This window comes from Moschus berezovskii, chromosome 15 (assembly GCF_049115385.1).
Source record: "Moschus berezovskii isolate FMDL1 chromosome 15, NW_MosBer_1.0, whole genome shotgun sequence".
Taxonomy (NCBI): domain Eukaryota; kingdom Metazoa; phylum Chordata; class Mammalia; order Artiodactyla; family Moschidae; genus Moschus; species Moschus berezovskii.
Genome location: NC_142474.1, coordinates 32,538,938 through 32,565,764, shown reverse-complemented (window position 1 = coordinate 32,565,764; position 26,827 = coordinate 32,538,938). Strand labels below are relative to the sequence as shown.

Genomic DNA, 26,827 nt, shown 5'->3' with positions numbered 1-26,827 from the left:
GCTGGGGCCTTGACTGCTCTCCTAGTTCAACCAGTCCCTTCATCCAGGAGCTGACTCTGTTCCTTTGCCCCCAGCTCCTGGTATCTCTGCACACACAGATGCTCTAAAAAGACCAGAAATGTCTCTAAGAAGTACTAGTACCACGAGAGAGAATGGAAAACAATGTATTCTTTCAGTGTAGTGTAGTGATAGAATTTGAGATACCATTTTTCCATTTGTGGTGGGTAGCATTTTCTGAAGTTCTTGTATTTAGTTTGTAGACAGTCTTCAGTTCAGTCGCTCAGTCGTGTCCGACTCTCTGCGACCCCATGAATCACAGCGTGCCAGGCCACCCTGTCCATCACCAACTCCCGGAGTTCACTCAAACTCATGTCCATCAAGTCGGTGATGCCATCTAGCCATCTCATTCTCTGTCGTCCCCTTCTCCTCCCACCTCCAATCCCTCCCAGCATCAGAGTCTTTCCAGTGAGTCACCTCGTCGCATGAGGTGGCCAAAGTATTGGAATTTCAGCTTTAGCATCGGCCCTTCCAATGAACACCCAGGATTGATTTCCTTTAGAATGGACTGGTTGGATCTCCTTTCAGTCCAAGGGACTCAAGAGTCTTCTCCAACACCACAGTTCAAAAGCATCAATTCTTCGGCACTCAGCTTTCTTCACAGTCCAACTCTCACATCCATACATGACCACTGGAAAAACCATAGCCTTGACTAGACGGATCTTTGTTGGCAAAGTAATGTCTCTGCTTTTTAATATGCTATCTAGGTTGGTCATAACATTCCTTCCAAGGAGTAAGCATCTTTTAATTTCATGGCTGCAGTCAGCATCTGCAGTGATTTTGGAGCCCAAAAAAATAAAGTCTGACACTGTTTCCATTGTTTCCCCATTTATTTCCCATGAAGTGATGGGACCAGATGCCTTGATCTTAGTTTTCTGAATGTTGAGCTTCAGGCCAACTTTTTCACTCTCCTCTTTCACTTTCATCAAGAAGCTTTTTAGTTCCTCTTTGCTTTCTGCCATAAGGGTGGTGTCATCTGCATATCTGAGGTTATTGATATTTCTCCCAGCAATCTTGATTCCAGCTTGTGCTTCTTCCAGCCCAGCGTTCCTCATGATGTACTCTGCATAGAAGTTAAATAAGCAGGGTGACAATATAAAGCCTTGATGTACTCCTTTTCCTATTTGGAACCAGTCTGTTGTTCCATGTCCAGTTCTAACTCTTGCTTCCTGACCTGCATATAGGTTTCTCAGGAGGCAGGTCAGGTGGTCTGGTATTCCCCATCTCTTTCAGAGTTTTCCACAGTTTATTGTGATCCACACAGTCAAAGGCTTTGGCATAGTCAATGAAGCAGAAATAGATGTTTTTCAGAAACTCTCTTGCTTTTTCCATGATCCAGCGGATGTTGGCAATTTGATCTCTGGTTCTTTTGCCTTTTCTAAAATCAACTTGAACATCTGGAAGTTCATGGTTCACATATTGCCGAAACCTGGCTTGGATAATTTTGAGCATGACTTTACTAGCATGTGAGATGAGTGCAATTGTGCGGTAGTTTGAGCATTCTTTGGCATTGCCTTTCTTTGGGATTGGAATGAAGACTGACCTTTTCCAGTCCTGTGGCCACTGCTGAGTTTTCCAAATTTGCTGGCATATTGAGTGCAGCACTTTCACAGCATCATCTTTCAGGATTTGAAATAGTTCAACTGGGATTCCATCACCTCCACTAGCTTTGTTTGTAGTGATGCTTTCTAAGGCCCACTTGACTTCACATTTCAAGATGTCTGGCTCTAGGTGATGTATAGTAGTAATCTAGTAGATGTATCAGTTCAGTTCAGTTGCTCAGTCGTGTCCGACTCTTTGCGACCCCATGAATCGCAGCATGCCAGACCTCCCTGTCCATCACCAACTCCCAGAGTTCACTCAAACTCATGTCCATCGAGTCGGTGATGCCATCCAGCCATCTCATTCTCTGTTGTCCCCTTCTCCTTCCGCCTCCAATCCTTCCCAGCATCAGAGTCTTCTCCAGTGAGTCAGCTTGTTGCATGAGGTGGCCAAGGTATTAGAGTTTCAGCTTTAGCATCAGTCCTTCTAATGAACACCCAGGACTGATCTCCCTTAGAATGGACTGGTTGGATCTCCTTGCAGTCCAGGGGACTCCCAAGAGTCTTCTCCAGCACCACAGAAGATGTATAGTAGTGTCTTATTGTGGTTTTAATTTGCATTTCTATAATCAATGAGATCAAATTCCCAACATTCATTGGACCATAGAGGAAGCAAGGGAATTCCAGAAAAACATATACTTCTGCTTCATTGAGTATGCTAAAGCCTCTGACTGTGGATCACAACAAACTGTGGAACATTCTTCAAGAGACAGGAATGCCAGACCACCTTACCTGTCTCCTGAGAAACCTGTTTGCGGGTAAAGAAGTAAGTCAGTACCTAACATGGAACAACTGACTGGTTCAAAATTGGGAAAGGAGTACGACAAAGCTGTATATTGTCACCCTGTTTATTTAACTTCTGTGCAGAGCACATCATGTGAAATGTTGGACTGGATGAATGACAAGCTGGGATCAAGATTGCTGGGAGAAATATCAACAACTTCAGATATGCAGATGATACAATTCTAATGTCAGAAAGTGAAGAGTAACTAAAGAACCTCTTGATGAGGGTGAAAGAAGAGAGTGAAAAAGCTGGCTTGAAATTCAACATTTAAAAAAAAACTAAAATCATGACATCATGTCCCATCACTTCATGGCAAATAGGTGAGATCAGGTGCGTTCAGGGTGATATGGCCATAGACGGCAAATAGACAAAAAGTGGAGGCAGTGACAGATTTTATTTTCTTGGGCTCCAAAGGTCACTTCTGACAGTAACTGCAGCCATGAAATTAAAAGACTCTTGCTGCTTGAAAGGAAAGTTATGATCAACCTAGACGGCATATTAAAAAGCAGAGATATCACATTGCCAACAAAGGTCCATATCGTCAAAGCTGTGGTTTTTCCAGTAGTTATGTACGGTTGTGAGAATTGGAGCATAAAGAAGGCTGAGTGCCACGGAACTGATGGTTTTGAATGGTGGTGCTAGAGAAGACCCTTAAGAGTCCCTTGGACAGCAAGGAGATCAAACCAGTCAATCCTAAAGGGAATCAACTATGAATATTCATTAGAAGGACTGAGGCCGAAGCTGAAGCTCCAATATTTTGGCCACCTGATGTGAAGAGCCAACTCATTAGAAAAGACCCTGATCCTGGGAGAGACTGAAGGAAAAAGAAGGGGGCAGCAGCAGATGAGATGGTTAGATAGCATCATCAACTCAATGGACATGAATTAGAGCAAACTCTGGGAGATAGCGAAGGACAGGGAAGCCTGACGTGCTGTAGTCCATGGGGTTGCAAATGGTCAAACACAACTTAGCAACTGAACAACAACAAGAACAACGGATAATGATGTTGATCTGTTTTCATGTGTTTATGTGACATTTCTCTACCACTTTGAGAAAATTTTGTTTATATCTTGACCTATTTTCTAATTGGAGTGTTTTTTTGCTGTTGAGTTTTGAGTTTCTTTTGTATTCTGCTTTTTCAGATAAGTGATTTGCAAATATTTTCTCCCATTTTGTAGCTTGCCTTTTCATTCTCTCAATAGAGTATTTCACAAAGCAAAAGTTTAAAATTTTGTTGAAGTCTAATGTATCAGTTTTTAATGGATCATACTTTTGGTATCAAGTCTAAGAATTTCATTAAATCTTATGCCCTGAATATTTTCTTCTCTTTTCTTTTAAAGATTTTATATTTAAGTTTTACATTAAAATTTTTAAATCCGTGATCTCTTTTGACTTAATTTTTGTGCCAGTTATAAGGTTTAGGGTAAGGTTCATGTTTTTGTCTATGGATATCCAGTTGTTCCAACGCCATTTATTGAAGAGACTATTTTTCCTCTCTTGGGTTGCTTTTCACGCTTTCTCAAATATTACTTGGCCATATTTTTTGTGGTTCTATTTCTGTTGTTCCTGTTCCATTCCATTTATCTTTGTATCTGTCTTTTAGCCAGAACCACAGTCTTGATTACTTTAGTTATATAGTATGCCTTGACATCAGACATAGTGATTCCTCCCACTTTATTCATTTTCTAAAAAGTTTTCGCTATCCTTGAATGTTCCTTTGCTTTTCCCTATAAGTTTTAGAGTGATCTTGTCTATGTCTATAAAAAATCCTGCTAGGATTTTAATAGGAATTAGGTTAAACTTGTAAATCAATTTGAGAAGAATTGACATACATATCATGTTGAGTTTTCCAGTCCATAAATATGTGTCTCCACTTACTTAGATCTTATTCAGTTTCCTTTATCAGTGTTTTGTATTTTTTAGCATGTAAGTCCTGTTCATGTTTTGTTCAGTTTATATTTAAATGATACTGTATTTTTAATTTTGGTTCCTGTGTTCATGTATACAGTTGGTTTTTATATGTTGATATTATGACTTTGTTGAACTCACTTATTCTAAGATTTTTATGTAGATTCTGTGAGATTCCCTATATAGGCCATTGTGTCATCTCTGCAAATAATTTGATATCTTTCTTTTCTATCTGTATACCTTTTATTTCCCTTTTTTGCCTTATTGCATTTGCTTGAACTTCCAATAATATGTTGAATAGGTTAATGAGAGCATACATCTTTTTCTTGTTCCTTGGTTTTTGTTTTTTACCATTAAGTATATTGCAGAATTTGCTTTGGAGGGTTTTTTGTTTTTGTTTTTGGTATTAAAACCAAAATTTATTTTCTTTATCAACTTGAGGAAACTCATCTATTTGTAGTTTTCTGAGTTTTTTTTTTATTATGAGTTGGTGTTGAATTTTTTCAGATTTTTCTGCATCAGTTATGTGGTTGTATGATTTTTTTTTTTCTTCTTCTTTAGCCTGTTAGATTAGGGATTATATTGATTGATTTCCAGCCTTTCATTTCTTTTGGCCATAGTGTGTAATTCTTTTTATATGTTGTTGAATTATATTTACTAATATTTTATTGAGGATTTCTACATCTGTATTCATGATAGATACTTATTTGTATATTTCTATATTTTTCGTGCTGTCTTTGTCTGGTTTTGGTATTAGGGAGAAGATGGTGAACGTCTTGAGGGAAGATAATGATAAGGGCCACTAAGTCATGGACTTGGTGTGTGGGAACATCAGAAAGAACAGGGGAAAAGAGAATTCAAGACAGGGAAATGGTGTTATTTAGCTGGAAGTACCATTGCTTGGGTGAGTATAGGACAAGTGTACCAGAACAGAGGAGTGAGGATGAAGTCTGACTGTTATGGATGGAACAGCTATTGTAGTATAGTAGGTTTATGGAGAATCTTAGATAATGATGATGTGGTAGAGCTTTTAGGTAGTGAAGAGGAACTGAAGAGCCTTTTGATGGGGTGAAGGAGGAGAGTGAAAGAGCCAGCTTAAAACTAAATATTAAAAAAACTAAGATTATGGTATCTGGCCCCATTACTTCATGACAGATAGAAGGGGAAAAAGATGGTAGTAGTGACAGATTTCTTCTTGGGCTCTAAAATCATTGAGGATGGTGACTACAACCATGAAATCAGAAGACGATTGCTGCTTGGCAGGAAAGCTATGACAAACCTAGCCAGTGTGTTGAAAAGCAGAGACATTACTCTGCTGACAAAAGTCTGTGTAGTCAAGGTTATGGTCTTCCCAGTGGTCATGTATGATTGTGAGAGCTGGATCGTAAAGAAGGGAGAGCACCAAGGAATTGATGCCTTCAAACTGTGGTGCTGGAGAAGACTTCTGAGAGTCCCTTGGACAGCAAGGAGATCAAACCAGTCAATCTTAAGGAGATCAACCCTGAATACTCACTGGAAGGACTGATGCTGAAGCGCCAGTATTTTAGTCATATGATGTGAACAGCTGACTCATTGGAAAAGTCCCTGATGCTGGAAAAGATTGAGGGCAGAAGGAGAAGAGGACGTCAGAGGTTGAGATGGCTGGATGGCATCACTGATGCAGTGAACATGAACTTGGGCAAACCTCCAGGAGATGGTGAGGGACAGGGAGGCCTGGTGTGTCGCATCCATGGGTTGCAGAGTCAGACATGACTGGGTGACCGAACAACAAGGATTGGGAATATGTTGACTGTAGGGGGGAAAATTAATATAAGAGCCTTAAGGGATGATTAGTGGAGACAGGTCTTGGACCAGAAGGTGATGTGGACAGACCCTATGGAAGGATCAGTCTCAAGAAGGAAAGTGAACCACTCTCAGAATCTGGGAGGGAGAAGGGATTGATAGTGAAAGCATGGGGTCCTTATACGTGATATCAGTGTCTGGAAATACCTTTCCTTATGCTTTGTTTGGAAGGAAGAGCATGTCTCTAACATCAGTGGAATCAGAGATTTGCACAGAAATGGAGCAGTTCTGTAGAGAAAGAGTGAATTAGCCAAGATGGCGGTGGTCAGGCTGTCTCACCCCCACCTTTTGTAAATATATGGTTATGTAACAGATGAGATGACTTATAGCACTGTGCACGCGCATCACAATATATTCGCTTGGTCACGGGCCATTTTTGTTTTGTAAACCTGTATAATTTCCACTTGAAAAGCCCTTGAGGCTGTGTTATGGCTGCGTCCACTGGGTAGACCAAGAGACAATGCAGCATGGCTGCCCTATGGCTGCTATGCCAGCCCAGAGAGAATTAAACATGTCTGCAGTTACTACAGCTCCTTGAGTCTTCTTCCAGCTTGCCCACGCACTCCTTGCGTACCCTGGGTTCAGTGAACAGTGTGAAGAGCAAGACAATTGGAATAGTCGGCAGGATGATACAGCAAGAAGTACCATGTACTGACACACCTATAGGGGTAGTTGTGATAACACTGGTCCTTAGTTTGATTTTTATCTGCTTGGTTTTTGTTTTTAACAGATCAATAAGGACCACAGTTAGGACAAATTAGTGTAGAAACTCTTCTTTGATAATCTTTAAAATTAAGACATTGGAGGTTCTTCTGGTCAGCTGCTGGGTTCTAGTCCTGCCTAGCATTGATTGTGAGAGGGCCTTTGGTTCCATCCTTTGTTGAATGAGAGAGCCACTGACTGTACCGTTTATAATCAGCAGTTCAGACTTAGTCTTCAGACCAATTCTGCATAATCTCGTCCAAAAAATATTAGAAAAAAGAATACGTAATTTCTTTTTATGATTCTGACATCAAAGTCAGACAGGGACCAGTTTCCATCACTTGCTGTCATTTTCTTCCTCATGCCTTCATGTGCTGGCACTCAGGAAGCTGATTTCTGTTCTTATTGCAGCTGCAGTCGACTCCGCCAGGTTCAGAGCATCTTGACCCAGAGCAGCAAGTCTCAACCCGACGGGATCCTCTGCATCCTAGGTCAGTGTTTTTAACAAGCTGTGACTCAGGGCTGGGGGAACTTGCTTCTGTTCACATTAAGATATTAATAATAGTGCCATCACTGTGAGACAAGCTGTGAGTTAGTATTCTTCTCCCAGCCCTTGTTTCCCTGAAATCTGTTGCTGTTTTAATGAAGTCCACTAACATATCAGTGAAATAGGGAGCCTGTACCACAGAGCAGGCACTTTGTATATGTTATTTCTCCTCACAGTGACCCTTGTAAGGAGAGGAAACTGAGACTCTGGGAGATGAAACAGACTTGCCTAGGGCCATAGAGTGACAGAATTGGGCGTTTATTCTTTAACACTTTCTTTTATTATGAAAGAGAAATTAAGACAATACACAGTAATGAAGTTTTCTAATCATCCCAGATACCAATTCCACTCCCCAAGTGATAACATCAACTGTATTTATGTTAACACAAAAGGGATAACATCAACTGTATTTTTTTTTAACACAAAAGGGAACATTTTATGAATATTGTTGTTAACCTAACTGAAAAAATTTTCACTTGATAAGTGTATCTTGGAGATTTTTCTCTGTCAGATCAATCTCCTTCTTTATCTCATTTTCATTTACATTCACAGTATTGAGTCATAAAACTTGCTTAGGTCAGGTTGTTTGTCAGCCTTCTAATTTTCTTCCCACCAGAAGTGAATCACTTTCTTGTTTGTCCTTCAGATAGTCTATGCATAATTTTATTTTTTCACTTACTACCACTTTCATTTAAACTTATGAGAGTCAGTGTGCAGAGTGCACACTGGAGTTTTAAATATGCACTCTGGAGCCAAGCAGGTTTTGGGTTTGAATTTTGACTCCTTCACTCACTTAGTCAAGAGACATAGTTTACAGTGGGCCTAGAATTCCAGTCATTGCTTTCAAATGCTGAAACAACAATCACTGGATTCTCTTTCCAGCTGCAGCCAGTAAAGGGGGGTGGGGGCTCTCTGCCATGAATTTGCTTTTGAATAAAACCACCTATTTGTTACTGTACTTATGCTATTATTTCTGTTAGTTAAGGCTCAACCTAGTAAAAATAGGCAGCATAAAACTGATCACGTGGGCAACTTGAATATGGAGTACTAAAGGATCGAGAAAAGGGTCAACTTAAAGAATACCATGAGACCAGATACATATATATATCTGTAAAATGAAAATGCAAATATTGCAGAAATTGATGTTTGAAGGTGGGTGTGTAAAGTTTAAGGTAAAAAGTTAGTAAACCTCTAGGACAAAGAGCTGTATGTGAATGTGAAGCCAGAAATCAATGAGGCACTTGTATGTTTTTAAACAACTTCAGGAGTTTAGTGAATTCTACTTTTGTGGGTAATTAGAGTTATCATAGCATCTCGTGGTCAGTTGGTTGGTTTAATTTAGCCTTCTAACCCCTGCAGTGTCCTTCCTAGCAACTCTTAATTTAACTCCCTCTATTTTGGCATTTGCCATTTAGTTCTTACGATATAGGAAATGTTTTCACTGATTTTCTGCTAACCTTTGTAAAAAAACAGTTTTATGGTGGTATTAATTCATGTATAGTAAACTGCACATATTTAAAGTGTACAATGTGATAAGTTTTGACATATGTATATTGTTGCTGTTTAGTCGCTAAGTCATTTCTAACTCTTTGTGACCCCATGAACTGCAACTGGCCAGGCTTCCGTGTCCTTCGCTATCTCCCAGAGTTTGTTCAAATTCATGTCCATTAAGTCAGTGTGACACTATCCCGCCATCTCATCCTCTGTCACCCATGTCTCCTGCCCTCAATCTTTCCAAGCATTAGGGTTTTTTCCAGTGAGTCGATTCTTTGCATCAGGTGGCCCAAGTATTGGAGCTTCACCTTCAGCATTAGTCCTTCTAATGAATATTCATGGTTGATTTCCTTTAAAATTTACTGGCTTGATCTTGCAGTCCAGGGGACTCTGAAGAGTCTTCTTCAGCACCACAATTCAAAAGCATCAATTCTTTGGTGCTCAGCCTTCTTTATGGTCCAACTCTCACATCCCTACATGACTACTGGAAAAACCATAGCTTTGACAATACAGACCTTTGTCAGCAAAATGATGTCTCTGCTTTTTAATGCAATGTCTAGATTTGCCATAGCTTTTCTTCCAAGGAGCAAGCATCTTTTAATTTCCTAGCTAGAATCGCTCTCCACAGTAATTTAGGACCCCAAGAAAATAAAATTTGTCACGGTTTCCACTTTTCCCCCTTCTGTTTACCATGAAGTGATGGGACTGGATACCATGATCTCAGTTTTTTGAAATGCTGAGTTTCAAGTCAGCTTTTTCACACTCCCCTTTCACCCTCATCAAGATGCTCCTCTTTGCTTTCTGCCATTAGAGTGGTATTATCTGCATATCTGAGGTTGTTGGTACTTCTCCCAGCAATCTTTTTTATTCACTTATTTATTTTAATTGGAGGATAATTACTTTACAATATTGTGGTGACTTTTGCCATATATCAATATGAATTGGCCATAGACATACATGTGTCCCCCCATCCAGCCCAGCGTTCCTCATGATGTACTCTGCATATAAGTTAAATAAGCAGGGTGACAATATACAACCTTGACGTACTCCTTTTCCTATTTGGAACCAGTCTGTTGTTCCATGTCCAGTTCTAACTGCTGTTTCTTGAGCTGTATACAGATTTTTCAGGAGACAGGTAAGGTGGTCTGGTATTCCTATCTCTTTCAGAATTTTCCACAGTTTGTTGTGATCTACACAGTCAAAGGCTTTAGCATACTCAATGAAGCAGAAGTAGATGTTTTTCTGGAATTGCCTAGCTTTCTCTATGATCCAACAAATGTTGGCAGTTTGATCTCTGGTTCTTCTGCTTTTTCTGAATTCAGCGTGTACATCTGAAAGTTCTCTGTTCACATACTGCTGATGCCTAGCTTGAGGGATTTTGAGCATTACCTTGATAGCATGTGAAATGAGTGCAATTGTATGGTAGTTTGAACATTCTTTGGCATTGCCCTTCTTTGTCATTGGAATGAAAACTGGCCTTTTCCAGTCATGTGGCCATGGCTGAGTTTTCCAAATTTGTTGGTGTATTGAGTGCAGCACTTCAACAGCATCATCTTTTAGGATTTGCTATAGCTCAGCTGGAATTCCATCACCTCTACTAGCTTTGTTTGTAGTAATGTTTCCCAAGGCCCACTTGGGGATGGTCTTGATCCCTGCCTCCTGTACAGTGTCACACACCTCTGTCCATACTTCTTCAGGCACTCTGTCTGATAGATCTAATCCCTTGAGTCTATTTGTCACTTCCGCTGTACAATCATAAGGGATTTGATTTAGGTCATACCTGAATGGTCTAGTGGTTTTCCCTATTTCTTCAGTTTAAGTCTGAATTCGGCAATAAGGAGTTCATGATCTGAACCACAGTCAGCTCCCAGTCTTATTTTTTGCTGACTGTGTAGAACTTCTCCATCTTTGGCTGCAAATAATTCAATCAATCTGATTTTGGTATTGACCATCCCCAAGAAAAAGAAATGCAGAAAGGCAAAATGGTTGCCTGAGGAGACCTTACAAATAGCTGAGAAAAGAAGAGAAGCGAAAGGCAAAGGAGAAAAGGAAAGATATACCCATTTGAATGCAGAGTTCCAAAGAATAGCAAGGAGAGATAAGAAAGTCATCCTCAGTGATCAATGCAAAGAAATAGAGGAAAACAATAGAATGGGAAAGACTAGAGATCTCAAGAAAATTATAGATACCAAGGGAACATTTGATGCAAAGATGGGCTCAATAAAGGACAGAAATGGTATGGACCTAACAGAAGCAGAAGATATTAAGAAGAGGTGGCAAGAATACACAGAAGAACTATACAAAAAAGATCTTCATGACCCAGATAACCATGGTGGTATGATCACTCACCTAGAGCCAGACGTCCTAGAATGTGAAATCAAGTGGGCCTTAGGAAGCATCACGATGAACAAAGCTAGTGGAGGTGATGGAATTTCAGTTGAGCTGTTTCAAATCCCAAAGGATGATGCTGTGAAAGTGCTGCACTCAATATGCCAGCAAATTTGGAAAACTCGGCAGTGGCCACAGGACTGGAAGAGGTCAGTTTTCATTCTAATCCCAAAGAAAGGCAATGCCAAAGAATGTTCAAACTACTGCACAGTTGCACTCATCTCACATGATAGCAAAGTAATGCTCAAGATTCTCCAAGCCAGACTTCAACAGTTCATGAACCGTGAACTTCCATATATTCAAGCTGAATTAAGAAAAGGCAGAGGAACCAGAGATCAAATAGCCAGCATCCATTGGATCATCAAAAAAGCAAGAGAGTTCCAGAAAAACATCTACTTCTGCTTTATTGACTCTGCCAAAGCCTCTGACTATGTGGATCACAACAAACTGGAAAATTCTGAAAGAGATGGGAATACCAGACCACCTTATACCTGCCTCCTGAGAAATCTGTATGCAGGTCAAGAAGCAACAGTTAGAACTGGACATGGAACAACAGGCTGGTTCCAAATCGGGAAAGGAGTATGTCAAGGCTGTATATTGTCATACTGCTTATTTAACTTATATGCAGAGTACAGCATGCAAAATGCCAGGCTGGATGAAGCACAAACTGGAATCAAGATTGCTGGGAGAAGTATCAATAACCTCAGATACACAGATGACACCACCCATATGGCAGAAAGTGAAGAAGAACTAAAGAGCCTCTTGATGAAGGTGAAGGAAGAGAGTGAAAAAGTTGGGTTAATACTCAACATTCAGAAAACTTAAGATCATGGCATCTGGTCCCGTTGTTGTAGGAAGGGACCCCCCAGCCGCAGGTCCCCAAGAGCAGGCTCTTGTCTAACACTGGGAAAAGAATTGTCTGAGGAGACATGTGCTGATAAAGCCAGAGACTTTATTGGAAGAAGGCACCCGGGTGGAGAGCAGTAGGGTGAGGGAACCCAGGAGAACTGCTTTGCCACGTGGCTCGCAGTCTGGGGTTTTAGGGTGATGGGATTAGTTTCTGGGTTGTCTTTGGCCAATCATTCTGACTCAGAGTCCTTCCTGGTGGCACACACATCGCTCAAGCAAGATGTATGCTAGCGAGAGGGATTCTGGGAAGTGGAGAGATACGTGGTGTCTCCTTTTGACCTTTCCTGAACTCTTCCGGTTGGTGGTGGCTTATTAGTTCCGTATTCCTTACCAGGACCTCTTATGGCAATGGTAACTAGAGAGCCTGGCCAGGGTGGGTGGTTTTCAGTCAGTGTGCTTCCCTAACACCATCACTTCATGGCAGATAGATGGGGAAACAATGGAAACAGTGAGAGACTTTATTTTTTTGGGCTCCAGAATCACTGCAGATGGTCACTACAGCCATGAAATTAAAAGATGCTTGCTCCTTGGCCTAACGTGACTTTTAACTTCGCTGATTGTTCTGTTTTTGCTGTTTGCTCCATGCTTCTGTAACTGTGTAACTGGATTTGTTTCTAGTCACACGAAGGCTTTTAAGTTACAAATGGTTGTTCAAATTCCGGGGACTGTGGTGGCTCCCTCCAGCTATTACTTGGGGCCCCTGAATCAGAGACCCTCAGTATGAGGGTTAGGAGCATATGTTGCCTCACCAGTTTAGGCACAACACCCCTTATCAGCTCGGAAGCAATACTGAACAAGAACGATGCCCCCTTTCCCTAGGAAACATAATTCTCCTAAAAGAAAAGGGGGGAATGAGAGGGTAATGGGCAGGAAGGCTAGGGGTCTCCAGAGGAAATCGGCTGCAAGTGTCAGACGTTTTTTATCTCTCTCCTTAGCAACAGGAGGAAACAAACTACAAGTGTCAGATTTTTTTTCCCTTCTCTATACAAATTTAAAAGGAGGTTTCTCTTAAAATTCTCTGTTGCCAAGATGACATCTGGTTCCACCTGAACTTAACTTTTCTCAAACCTTGAGCTAAGTGATGTGTTTTTCTTATGGAAGTATTTTTCTTAAGCTGTGTTAATGCACTGTGTATTTACCCTAGACTCTGTCTTTCTTCAAGTTGGTTCTGCTTAAGACTCAGAACAAACCACTATGTTTTACTCATACATTGTTCTCCTATCTATGTTAATGAAACTATATATGTATTTGGAAACCTGCCTTTCTTCAGGATTCATGGCAATTGTTTTATGGCCTGGGATGACTCACCTTGTGCCAGTGTTATCTCAAAATGCATGTTGTGGGTGAGGGGCCTGGTGCCAGGTTCTGAGTTTTGAGACATTCCCTTTCTCTAATTAGCAGCCTGCTGGTAGCTCTGTAACATCCAGCTAAAGACTAGCAGAGGGGCACTCTTTCTTCCCCCTTCTGATGTCTATGTCAGAAGCTTTCTCTCTTTTATACTTTAATAAAACGTTATTACACATACACACACAAACATGCTTACTCCTTGGAAGAAAAGCTATAACCAACCATACTAAAAAGTAGAGACATTACTTTCCCAAAAATGGTTCATCTAGTCAAAGCTATGGTTTTTCCAGTAGTCATGTATGGATGTGAGAATTGGACTATACAGAAAGTTGAGCACCAAAGAGTTGATGCTTTTGAACTGTGGTGTTGGAGAAGACTCTTGAGAGTCCCTTGGACTGCAGGGAGATCCAACCAGTCCATCCTAAAGGAAAGCAGTCCTGAATATTCATTGGAAGAACTGATGCTGAAGCTGAAACTCCCAATACTTTGGCCACCTGATGTGAAGAACTGACTCACTGGAAAAGACCCTATACTGGGGAAGATTGAAGACAGAAGGAGAAGGGGATGACAGTGGATGAGATGGTTGAATGGCATCACCGACTCAATGGACATGAGTTTGAGTAAGCTCTGGGAGTTCGTGACGGACAGGGAAACCTGGTGTGCTGCAGTCCATGGGGTCTCAGAGTTGGACATGACTGAATGACTGAACGGAACTGAAGGCCCACTTGACTTCATATTTCAGAATGTCTGTCCCTAGGTGACTGACCACACCATCATGGTTATCCAGGTTATTAAGATATTTTTTGTGTAGTTCTTCTTCGTATTCTTGCCACCTCTTCTTGATTTCTTCTGCTTCTGTTAGGTTTTTAGTGTTTCTGTCTCTTACCATGTCCATCCTCACATGAAATGTTACCTTGACATCTCGTTTTCTTGAAGAGATCTGTAATTTTTCCCTTTCTAGATTTCCTCAATTTCTTTGCATTGTTCACTTAAGAAGGCTTTCTTGTCTCTCCTTACTGTTCTTGGAACTCTGTATTCAGTTGGGTGTATCTTTCCCTTTCTCCCATGCCTTTCGCTTCTTTTCTTTTTCTCTGCAGTTTGTAAATCCTCCTCAGATGACCACTTTGCCTTCTTGCATTTCCTTTCCTTTGGGATGGTTTTGGTCACTGCCTCCTGTACAGTGTTACAAACCTCGTTTATAGTTCTTAAGGTACTGTGTCTGTCAGATTCTATAATAATATATAAGGAATAGATTACATAATATATAAGGAATAGATTCCCTTGAGTCTATTTCATCACCTCCACTGCATGATCATAAGGGATTTGATTTAGGTCCTACCTGAATGATACAGTGATTTTTCCCTACTTTCCTTCAGTTTAAGCTGAACTTTGCAATAAAGAGTTCATGAACTGGGCTACAGTCTGGTTCGGGTCTTATTTTTGCTGACTGTATAGGCTTCTCCATCTTCAGCTGCAAAGAATATAATCAGTCTGATTTCAGTGTTGACCATCTGGTGTTCTCCATGTGTAGAGTTGTCTCCTGTGTCATTGGCAGAGGGTGTTTGCTGTGATGTGTTCTCTTGACAAAACTGTTAGCCTTTGCCCGGCTTCATTTTGTATCCAAGGCCAAGCTTGCCTGTTACTCCAGGTATCTCTTGATTTCCTTCTTTTGCATTCCAATCCTGTGATGAAAAGTATATCTTATTTTTGATGTTAGTTTGTATAAGGTCTTATGGATCTCAGAGAACCATTCTCCTTCAGCTTCTTTGGCTTTAGTAGTTGGGACATAGGCTTGGATTACTGTGATGTTTAATGGTTTGCCTTGAAAATGAACTTAGATCATTCTTTTGTTTTTGAGATGGCACCTAATTACTGCATTTTGGACTCTTTTATTGACTATAAGGGCTATCCATTTCTTCTAAGAAATTCTTTCCTACAGTAATAGATACAGTGGTCATCCATTCCCGTCCATTTTAGTTCAGTGATTCATGTTCATTCTCGCCATCTTGCTTGACCACATTCAATTTATCTTGATTCATAGACCTAACATTCCAGGTTCCTATGCAGCATCTTTCTTTATAGCGTTGAACTTTACTTCCGTTAAGGGGTGACACATGTGTATACATGTGAGAGTACCACCACAGTCAAGATAATGTATGTAGCCATTATCTCTAGGTTTCCTTGTGTCCTTTTGTAGGGTCTCCATTCTCTCTCTTCTCCACTCTTCAGTTCAGTTCAGTCGCTCAGTCGTCTCCGACTCTTTGTGACCCCATGAATCACAGCATGCCAGGCCTCCCTGACCATCACCAATTCCTGGAGTTCACTCAAACTCATGTCCATCGAGTCGGTGATGCCATCCAGCCATCTCATTCTCTGTCGTCCCCTTCTCCTCCTACCCCCAATCCTTCCCAGCATCAGAGTCTTTTCCAGTGAGTGGGAGATTACTAATATGTTTCCTGTCATTATACATTAGTTTGCATTTCCCAGAGTTTTATATAAATCAAATCATACAGTATATATTTTTTTGTCTGACTTCTTTCACTTAGGATAATTATTTTGAGATTCATCCATACAGTAGCATCTATCAAGAATACGTCTCTTTTTATTGGTAATTACTATTTTATTGTATGTACATAACAGTTAGGACCTACAAATAAAACTACTGTAAACATTTGCATACAGAGTGGTCCTACTGTGTTATATTTTTACCAGCAGTTCTTGAGAGTTCCAAATTTTTTAGCCCAATTTTAGATTTTTTTTTTTTTTTACAATTTTTAGATTTACAGAAAAATTGCAAAGATAGTACAGCGTTCCCATGTACCCTTCATCCAGTTTCCCCTGTTGTGTGTCTCTGCTATGTCACTTCAGTTGTGTCCAACTCTGTGCCCCATGCACTGTAGCCCATCAGGCTCCTCTGTCCATAGGATTCTCCAGGTAAAAATACTGGAGTGGGTTGTCATGCCCTCTTCCAGGAGATCTTCCCAACCCAGGGATCAAACCCAGGTCTTGTGCATTGCAGGTGGATTCTTTACCAACTGAGCCCAGAGAAGCCCAATTAATGAGTATTAATATGTTATTACTATCTGAAGACCACACTTGGTTCACATTTCCTTAGTTTTTACCTAATGTCCTTTTTCTGTTCCAGGATCCCATGTGAAATTTAGTTGTCTTCTTAGGCGTCTTTTGACCATAACAATTTCTCAGACTTTCCTTGTTTTTGATGACCTTAATGACAGTTTTGAGGAGTACTGATGAAGTACTACTGCTAGAAAAATCCCTCTATTAGTATTTTTCTTTTGTTTTTCTCATAATTAGACTGGAGTTATGGACTTTGGAGTGGAAGACCAGTGAAGTAACATGCTGTTTTCATCACATGATAGCAGGAGTACATATTAACAACAAGACTTTTCAATGAATACTGACTTTGATCACTTGTCTGAGATAGTATATGTGAGATTCTGTACTATAAATTTTTTTCCCCACCCCTCCATGCATAATGTCCTCTGGGAGGAAGTCACTATGCAGCTTACACACTGAGGAGTAGGGTTTATGCCCCGTTGCCTTGAGGAGGATAGTATCTACATAAATTATTTGAAATTCTTCTGCATGGGATATTTGTCTTTTCTCCCTCATTTATTTCAGCCATTTGTTTGTATCAGTATCGATTCATGAATATTTATTTTATACTTTGAGTTAAAATCTGGTACTGTTTCATTTATACTTTAGGTTATATTCCACTGCTACTTCAAATTGTATCAGCTTGACCATTTGGAGCTCTTTTGGTTGACTCCTATGTCCCTCCCTTTGATATATCCTCATCGAAGTTTTAGTCTGTTCAGCACTTCTATATTTTCTGACAGTATAAGATTCTCCAGTCTTATTTTGTCTATTACCTGATTTAGTCCTCAAAACAGCCATTGCTCTTAAGGAGCCCTGATTTCTGTTATTGGAGAATTGTATTAGAAACCAAGATCCAGGCACTGTGTTTGCTCTTTGCTACAGGGATGTCATTGCTTTTAGACCCACCCAGCTGACAAATTTCTAGTTGAAGAACTCAGGTTCAGTAGTTGTGGTGCACAGGTTTAGTTGCCCCTTGGCATGTGGGATCTTAGTTCCCCAACAAGGAATTGAACCCACATCCCCTGCATTAGAAAGTAGATTCTTAACCACTGGACCACCAGGGAAGTTCCCCACTGGTTATTTTTAACTCTCTAGCATTTTGAACTTCAGGCGTTATGTAGACCAAGTCATTCCTTCTTTTGATTTTTTTTTTTTATCCCTTTCTTCACTGAAGTGTTGATTGGGATAGAAGAGCGCTGTGCTGCTTTGATTTAGCTGAGAAAGTAGTCTTCACATAGAAGTCCTCTCAGCCCTACTGGCCTGAATGCCCATTACTTTTCACTTTTCACTGCTCTGAAAAACCATTGGCAGTCTTGTTTCTCAGGCTCCAGCTGTATTTACGTTCTTTGAGCTCCTTCTGCCCCAGCCCCTTCCCTTTAATCTTACATAGACTGCTCCCTGCCCTTGACATGTCCCTCTTGCCCAGAGCCATAGCTCTTGGCTTTTATGCATATACAGGAACCAAATAGTATATGTGCCTGTGGCGTTGAAAGGCAGTTATGAAGGTGGTATTTTAATTTCCTTTTCGTTAGTCTCTGACCCAGCTCCATTAGACTGTAAGCTTCATGAGGACCATTCGTAGGCATGTTTGCATGCTTCGACATCCAGCACAGTGCACGGCCTTGGGCCTGATAAATATTTGTGAGAAGATGGATGTCTGTGGTTTCATTTACTTGTCCTCTTTTCAGTTCTTTGAGTTCTTCTCAAACCACCTTAATTCTCCTCTATTTGATTTCATGTGTTTTGATAAAAGTCTTTTTGAGAAGAAAATACTTTCTGATGCCTAGTCCTGTTCCAACTGGAAGTATTACAAAATCTTTAACCACCTCTGACAGGATGTGGACTGTATTTTCTGGTAACTTCTATCCTCATAAATTTCTTTTGATTAAAAACTTCTGTATTCTGTGCTGTTTCACCATCTCAGCTATACAGATCTTGAATCCATGTAAGAATACTTGATGCTGAGGCCACTTCTTTCACAGAGAGTTGTTTAGTTTGGTTTGGTTTCTGGCACAAAACTGGTCTGAGGTGCTACCTTTAACCATCACAGTTTTGCTGAGCAGGAAGAAACTATTGGGACTCATTTTCTCCCATAGTACAGTGCAGCTGATCAGAGCCTCCTTTGTCTTGCAGGAATCGATAGCAGGTACAATGAAGGCTGCAGAGAGCTGGCAAATTATCTTCTGCTTGGTTTGTACAATCAAAATGCCAGTGATTTTGAGAAAACAGGGTTTTCTGAAGAAGTTTTAGATGGTAAGTATATATTGGTAGACTGTGCGAGAGAGGAGTTATGTGATTTATTCCTTGGAATGCTTATTTCAATGCCCTTTTATGGAAAAATATCAAATTTAAAATAGCCTGAAGCTCCAGTGAATTTTTGCTCTTTTATTAATGAAAGACATTTCTTCTTTGCTGATATGTTAAGTAATATGCTTTTGGTTGCCTACTGGATAATAGACTGGTGACAAGTACGTGAACCATGAACTTCCAGATGTTCAAGTTGGGTTTAGAAAAGGCAGAGGAACCTGAAATCAAATTGTCAACATCCGTTGGATCATCGAAAAAGCAAGAGTTTCAGAAAAACATCTACTTCTGCTTTATTGACTGGGGGTCGCGGAGAGTCAGAAATGACTGAGCGACTGAACTGAACTGAACTGAAAGCCTTTGACTGTGTGGATCACAGCAAACTGGAAAATTCTTCAAGAGTCGGGAATATCAGACCAGCTGACCTGCCTCCTGAGAAATCTGTATACAGATCAAGAAGCAACAGTTAGAAGTAGACCTGGAACAACAGACTGGTTCCAAATCACGAAAGGAGTACATCAAGTCAAGCCTGTATATTGTCACCATGCTTTTTTAACTTATATGCAGAGTATATCATTTGAAATGCCAGGCTGAATGAAGCCACAAGCTGGAATCAAGATTGCCAGGAAAAATATCAATAACCTCAGATATGCTGATGACACCACCCTTATGGTAGAAAGCAAAGAAGAACTACAGAGCCTCTTAATGAAAGTGAAAGAGGAGAGTGAAAAAGTTGGCTTAACACTCATCATTCAGAAAACTAAGATCATGGCATCTGGTCCCATCACTTCATGGCAGATAGATGGGGAAACAATGGAAACAGTGAGAGACTTTATTTTCTTGGGCTCCCAAATCACTGCAGATGGTGACTGCAGCCATGAAATTAAAAGACACTTGCTCCTTGGAAGAAAAGCTATGACCTACCTAGACAGCATTTTAAAAGCAGAGACATTACTTTACCAGCAAAGGTCCGTCTCTTCAAAGCTATGGTTTTTCCAGTAGTCATGTATGGATGTGAGTTGGACTGTACAGAAAGCTGAGCACTAAAGAATTGATGCTTTTGAACTGTGGTGTTGGAGAAGACTCCTGAGAGTCCTTTGGACTGCAAGGAGATCCACCCAGTCCATCCTGAAGAAAATCAGTCCTGAGTATTCATTGGAAGGACTGATGCTGAAGCTGAAACTCCAGTGCTTTGGCCACTTGAATGTGAAGAACCGACTCATTGGAAAAGACCCTGGTGCTGGGAAAGATTGAAGGCGGGAGGAGAAGGGGACGACAGAGAATGAGATGGTTGGATGGCATCAATGAGATGGACATGAGTTTTAGTAGGCTCCGGGAGTTGGTGATAGACAAGGAAGCGTGGCGTGCTGCAATCCTTGGGGTCGCAAAGAGTCGGACAGGACTGAATGACTGAACTGAACTGAGTGACAAGTAGTTTTCAGAGTATGTTTATTGGATAAATCAGTTTTAGAGGAAATGGTAAACATCAGTGTTTGACATTGTATCTTCTTGACAAGGTACTAGTTTTCCTGTAAATTTCCCACTGCCTCTACATGCTTGGAGGCTCATGTTATATGGTATTGTCCTATGATAGCACTTTCAACTGTGAGTCAAGGACAAGCCTGCAAGGTTCTCCTACAAGGAAGATTTCATGTAGATCTTCAGTTTAGGAACAAAGGCTCTTTGTCGCGCCCTGTCTTTGGGCATTGTTTTCTATGTGTCTGTAATTTATGATGGTGCCTGTGATTACAATGCAGGCTTTCTGCTAACATTCCCTTTTTCTCTTTTTGAGACACTCACCCTGTGGTCATGCTGCTATGGGGGTGATGCCCAAGAACTATCTCTGATATCACATACTTAGCATCATGACTTGTCTGCCAGGTGGATCAGAAGACACGGGAATAGACAAATCAAAATGGATAAGAGACAGCTCTTGTAAAGCAGCTGGGGACGCAAAATCTGATGTTGAAACAATCTTGCTGTGGATCTAGTGCTGTGGTTCTCAACTAGAGGGTTTTATACCCCAAGGGACATTTGGCTGAAGACATTCTTGATTGTGACAGCTGGGCAGAGTGGGTAGAGCCAGAGATGCTGCTAAACATCCTATGATGCATACACAGGCCAGCTCCTCACAACAGAAAATGTTCTGATCTAAATTGTCAGTAGTGCTGAAGTTGAAGAACCCTGGCCTAGTGTATATGAAAATTCTTCTAATTTCTTAGTAAAGTCCTTAGTAGTATCTATCATTAGAGATTTGTTAAAGTTTTTCTTTTTACTAGTGCGGAAAGAGCAGGCTGAAATTATTCCTTCCAGTCATTTTTTTTAACTCAAATTTAGTTTCAGATTCTGATTTTAAAAATTGCTTTCTTACACTATATAACATCTACTGGTTTGGAAATAATTCATTTTGGCAGCTCATTTAGAGTTCTAAAAAGGCAGATGCTTGTGCAGCCTCACATTTCACTGCAGTCAAGATTGCTAAGGACACTACAATATTGAAATAAAAGAAACAGTTTAAGTCCTCATAGGTCCTCGTTTCTGCTTATCTTTGTCTTTATCCTGTCGCCTAGCACAATGAATGCTTATAATGAGCATTTTCTTCCAAATTAATTCATTTTTTAAATCCGAATAGCTAGAAAGGTGAATTTACCAGATTTATCTTCTGTGTTACAATCCCTAATTATCTGAAAAAGAGGCAAATATGAAGAATTTATTAAAAAAAAACTTTTAAAATAGTTTATATGTTCATTCAGTTCTCTTTTGCTTTCTTCTTTTACCTGCCTGTGTGCTCTGTTAAATTTTACTTGTAGTGGTAACTAGTCCTGTGAGATCCTGAGCATGCTTCAGTAGGTTTAGTGGATGTTGCATTATTTCTTTGACTGGATCCTAATTCTTTGCAGTATGTTATACATCAGTATAGAGTACAGTCGACACAGGAAGCTCTCAGTGACGTCAAACTGAAACTGTTAAGCAGGTCAGCTACAACTGATTTAGAGTAAGTCTCCCAGAAGGATGAGAGGGCGGACTCTTTCCCATCACATGCTGCCTTTTTAGTCCAGCACTTAGCTGAGATTCAGCAGTGAAGAGGCTGCTCCATTCTGTGATCCCTTGAACACCTTGGGTCTGACTGAGTGCAGAGCTTAGAGTGATCTTATAGGTCATAATCAGAGAGCTTTATTTCATGAGGCCTCCCAGCTGTGTAGTCAGCTGAGATCAGTATTCACTGGGCTTTATGTTTTTGTAGATTATTGTCTGTCACACTGTGTTACATTTTGGCATTGTCCTAAGCCTGGTGCCTCAGTTGCTCTCTGCTCCCATGCTCCTTTCTCACTTCGAGCCATCTCCTCCAGCCCTTTCCCAAATGTTGTGTTGTAAGAAAGAGGCCTGATGGCTCTGGTATCTGAGGAGCCATAGAATGAAGCCTCTGCTTTTCTTCTGAAAGTGTGACACTTAGTGTTTAAACTGTTTTAACATTCCTGCCCTATTCCATGGCTCATTTGTTAGTGTATGTTAGTTGCTCAGTCATGTCCGACTCTTTGTGACCCCTGCCAGGCTCCTCTGTCCATGGCATTCTCCAGGCAACAGTGGTGGAGTAGGTTGCCATTCCCTTGTCCAGGGGATCTTCCTAACCCAGGAATCAAACCTGGGTCTTCCACATTGCAGGCAGGTTCTTTACCATCTGAGCCATCAGGGAAGCCCCCGTTTGTTAGTTTACTTGGTTTTATTTGCACCTTTGGGATTTTTGTTTATTTGACCCAGCAACATTGATTGTTATTCCTTGTATCTGTGAGTTGCTAATCTATTTATAGAAGTCTTGTCCACTTGCCTCTACTTCCTTCCTCTCAGCCTTTCCTGTGTTCAGAGTTCACCCCTGTATATAATAATCTTGCCCAGGTCACAGGGAAAGTGATATCCTCAGGCCCACAATTTGCCTTGACCCAGATGAGTCAGTAGCCAAGAGCTTTAGACACTGATGTATACAGGAGAACCGATCACTGGCCATATTCCGTGCTGTTTTCCTGCCTCAGTGACTTTTAGCTAAGAGTTCCCATTTACTATTTATTTCCACAGTGAAGATCACAGCTGAGTTTGATACAGCAGATTTTGCTTTGTTGAACCTTATGATATGCACTACAGGCTGTTCTTTTGACTTATTCTACCATAACCAGAGCACTACAGTGGTTGAAGTGTTGCGTGGGGATGAGGAAATCTTTGCTGTCCACACTTGAGTGTTCTACAGTCACTTTGAAGCATGTTGCCTAATTTAAAAGTTTTCAGTTTAGAGTTTTGCTACGTTGTTTCTGAAGTAGTTTTAATGGTTTCACAGATTATGTGGGCAGAAGGTGTCTAAAGGAAATGCCTCTGACAATCTTGTGTTTTAATTTTGTTTTTCTTGCAGACGTGATTATATTGATTAAATCAGATAGTGTCCATCTGTACTGTAATCCTGTAAATTATCACTGTCTGTTACCCTGTGTGGCCCATTGGAGAAATCTGCATTTCCACTGCATGACTGAAAATGAGGTGAGGAGAAAAGATAAAAACTTAGAGACACTCTAAGGATACTTCAGGAAAAAGTAGAAATGGAACAGAAGATCCTTTAAAAAATTAAATTGGGGACTTCCCTGGCAGTAGAGTGATTAGGACTCTGAACTTCCACTGCAGTGGGTACAGTTCAGTCCCGGGTTAGGGAAGCAAGATCCTGCATGCCATGTGGCATGACTCTGTCCCCACCCCAATCAAATTGTGAAATGTGATTTCACAAAAAAGTTATTTGTTTTAGTGGAACTTTTCATATTTCATTATGAAGCTACCCTAGCAATAAATTACATGCCTAAAAAAGACAGAAAGAACTATTAAAGTTGTGACCTAATAGTAGGCTTATGAATCCACCTTCCTGCCCTGCTTCTTCATCCCTACCTGGGTCCATTTGCTCAGGCCTAGGAACAGCCCCAGGAGCCGTTCCGTGACATTTCCATATTAGGATTTCTTGGTATTTGTTTCTGTTTCCCTTTGGACTCTTTCTTAGAGTCTGGCTCGAAATCAAATTGGGGCTTAAGATTTAGAATTTCATGGAAGTTGGGACCCAGTGTAAGTTTAGAACCCTTTTTCCATATGAGCATTTGAGGAATTTGTTTGTGGCTGTGCCATGTGGCATGCGGTACCTTAGCTCCTTAACCAGGGATCGAAGCCATGCCCCCTCCATTAGGAGCTCAGAGTCTTAACCATTGTATCACCAGGGAAGTCCCCCATATGGGAGATTTTTGAAGATAAGTTTTATCTTTTGAATTTAGGTCTCTGATCCATTTTGAGTTGAATTTTGTGTATGGTATAAGGTAAGAGCATAATGATGTGTTTTTGATCAGCAGACACAAAAAGCTGGCTTTAAAAATACCCTCTTGAAGGAAATTCCTTGGTTGTCCAGTGGTTAGAGCTCTGTTCTTTCACTGCCAAGGACACAGGTTCATTCCCTGGTCAGAGGACTAAGATCCTTCAAACTGAACAGCATGGCTACAAAAAAAAAAAAAATACCCTCATGGGACATTTGGGACAACTAATAAAAATGCAGAGAAAATATGGAATTTTGTATGATGTCTCGTTAGAGCCTGATTCCTTTAATTTCCTTCTTTAGTATGAAGATGAGGAAGCTGCAGAAGAATTTAAAATTGCCAGCTTTGTGGACATGGTTCGAGACTGTAGTAGAATTGGCATTCCTTATAGCTCCCAAGGTGTGTATCTGACAGTCATCCATTTTAGAACCTTGCTGGGATGGTGTATGAGTCGAAAGTCCTTACTTCTCCTTTCAGTGGAGACATTCAGCTGGAAAACCCGTTGATCTGTTTTCACTAATGGCAGAGAGGATCAAGCAGAATGAAATTTGAGGACTCTCCTATGCCAGTTTGTATTCATAACTGAAGTTTCTGCAGCACCACAGCATGCTACCAGCAGTCAGATTGAAGGACTCATAAGGATTTACCATAGTTGCCATCTAGTCTGTACCACTTATTAAAGATGGAATATAGCTGTGGTGCCTCTTGCGAATAAGAAATAGTAATTTGGGTAGCTGTTAAAAATATGCTGACAGTGAGGCTCAAAAATAATGTATAGGGGATTTCCCTGGTGATCCAGTGCTTAGTAAGACTTTGTGCTTCCATTGCAGGGGGTGTGGGTTCAATCCCTGGTTGGGAAACTAAGGTCCCACATGCTTTGGGGCATGGCCAAAAAAAAAAAAGTGTAAAAACAGAGGGAAAAGATCAGCAAGTTTAGCAGTGCTTCTGGCTTATCTACTGTAAGAAGAAAAAAAAAAGACCTTGTACATTTAATATTTCCTTCCTTATAATAATAAGGAAATATTTTGATTTCATACTTTTCCCTTGAGGAAGTTGGTTAGTTATGTTTTTTAAGGGAAAGGAGTAAATGTATCCACTTAGTGATACAAGTCAGATGTAATAGGCCACTATTTGTTTTCTTACTTTCCCTGGAAACCAGAATGTGAAAATATGGAGAAACTTGAATTTTTGTAGCTTATTTGCATTTTGTTTTTTCCTTAATTTTGTATTTCTGGTGTTAATATGTAACCATTTTATCTGTTTCAGTTTTTGAAATTTTTTTTTGCTGGGTGAGGTTGTGGTGAACTTGTGAGAAATGATGCCTTTCTGACCACATTAGATCAGGTTTAGATTGCTGTATTCAGGATGGTATTTGATACATGTTGTACTTGATTCCTCTAGGTCACTTGCAGATATTTGATATGTTTGTAGTGGAGAAGTGGCCTGTTGTACAGGCCTTTGCTCTTGAGGGCATTGGAGGGGATGGATTTTTTACCATGAAATACGAGGTATGTATGAAAAGCGGCATGTTTGGCTTTTGTCTACCACTGAGCTGTTTTTATGAAGGCCTACAGTGTGGGTGTTCATTATAACACTCTAGAAAACTGGGAGTGATTCCAAAGGGTATGGGGCAGTTTAAAGGATTTGAAATGGAAAATTATTGCTGTTTAAGGCTAGTCTGCAAACTGAGCTCCTGTGCCCTTTATTCTTAAAGCTTCTCTCTGTCCTTTCTCTCCTTTCCCCATTCTGAGTTAACTATAGCACCCCAGGCTGACTCCTCTTATAACTCTTACTGTCCTATGTCACTTATATTTGTCATACCCACTCACCTACCCCTGGACTCTGGATTGAAAGTTTCTGGCGAACAAAAGCATTCTTATTGTGGTTTGTATCTCAGAAGTTTATATAATTTAACTATTTAAGGGCAATGAAAGGGAGAGTGCAGAATTTTGTATAAGTACTGTGTACTAGGGGCTTCCCAGGTGATGCTAGTGGTAAAGAACCCACCTGCCAATGCAGGAGATGCAGGTTCTAATCCCTGGGTTGGGAAGATCCCTTGGAGGAGGGCATGGTAACCCACTCCAATATTCTTACCTGGAGAATCCCATGGACAGAGGAGCCTGGCAGGCTATAGTCCATGGGATCAGAAAAGACTCAGACACTACTTAGCAACTAAACAACTAGAGGAATAAAAAGATTAGCTTTTATGGTAAGAACAGTATCTTTTATTTCAGTGTTTTGCATCTAGAAGATGACCAGTTAAGAATAGTTAAGTGAATTAGTGAATGAGAACTGGGAGAGGGGATCATCTAGGGTTTGCATTAGGAAGGATGACCTGGTATCCATATGCCTCCATATGCCCCACTGAAATGATCTGCTCCCAGTACAGGAAACCAGACATGCTGGAAATGGGGCCATACTCTTAGAGTAAGGGACCTTTGGAAGCAAGGTCCAGGACTAATTCTTTTGCCTTCTTCTGAGAAGTAGCAGTGTC

General features: G+C 40.6%; 1 protein-coding gene across 2 annotated transcripts in view; it reads left to right on the top strand.

The window, feature by feature from the left end:
- The window catches only part of DNAAF9 (dynein axonemal assembly factor 9), a 172,357-nt gene that overhangs the window by 10,448 nt on the left and 135,082 nt on the right, over nt 1-26,827 (top strand). For both annotated transcript variants that reach the window (XM_055432434.2, XM_055432427.2), the window contains exons 2-6: nt 7,306-7,385; nt 18,833-18,952; nt 23,403-23,527; nt 24,636-24,732; nt 25,735-25,841. In XM_055432434.2, coding sequence (XP_055288409.1) covers nt 7,306-7,385; nt 18,833-18,952; nt 23,403-23,527; nt 24,636-24,732; nt 25,735-25,841 — 529 coding nt within the window. The remainder of the gene's footprint in view (nt 1-7,305; nt 7,386-18,832; nt 18,953-23,402; nt 23,528-24,635; nt 24,733-25,734; nt 25,842-26,827) is intronic.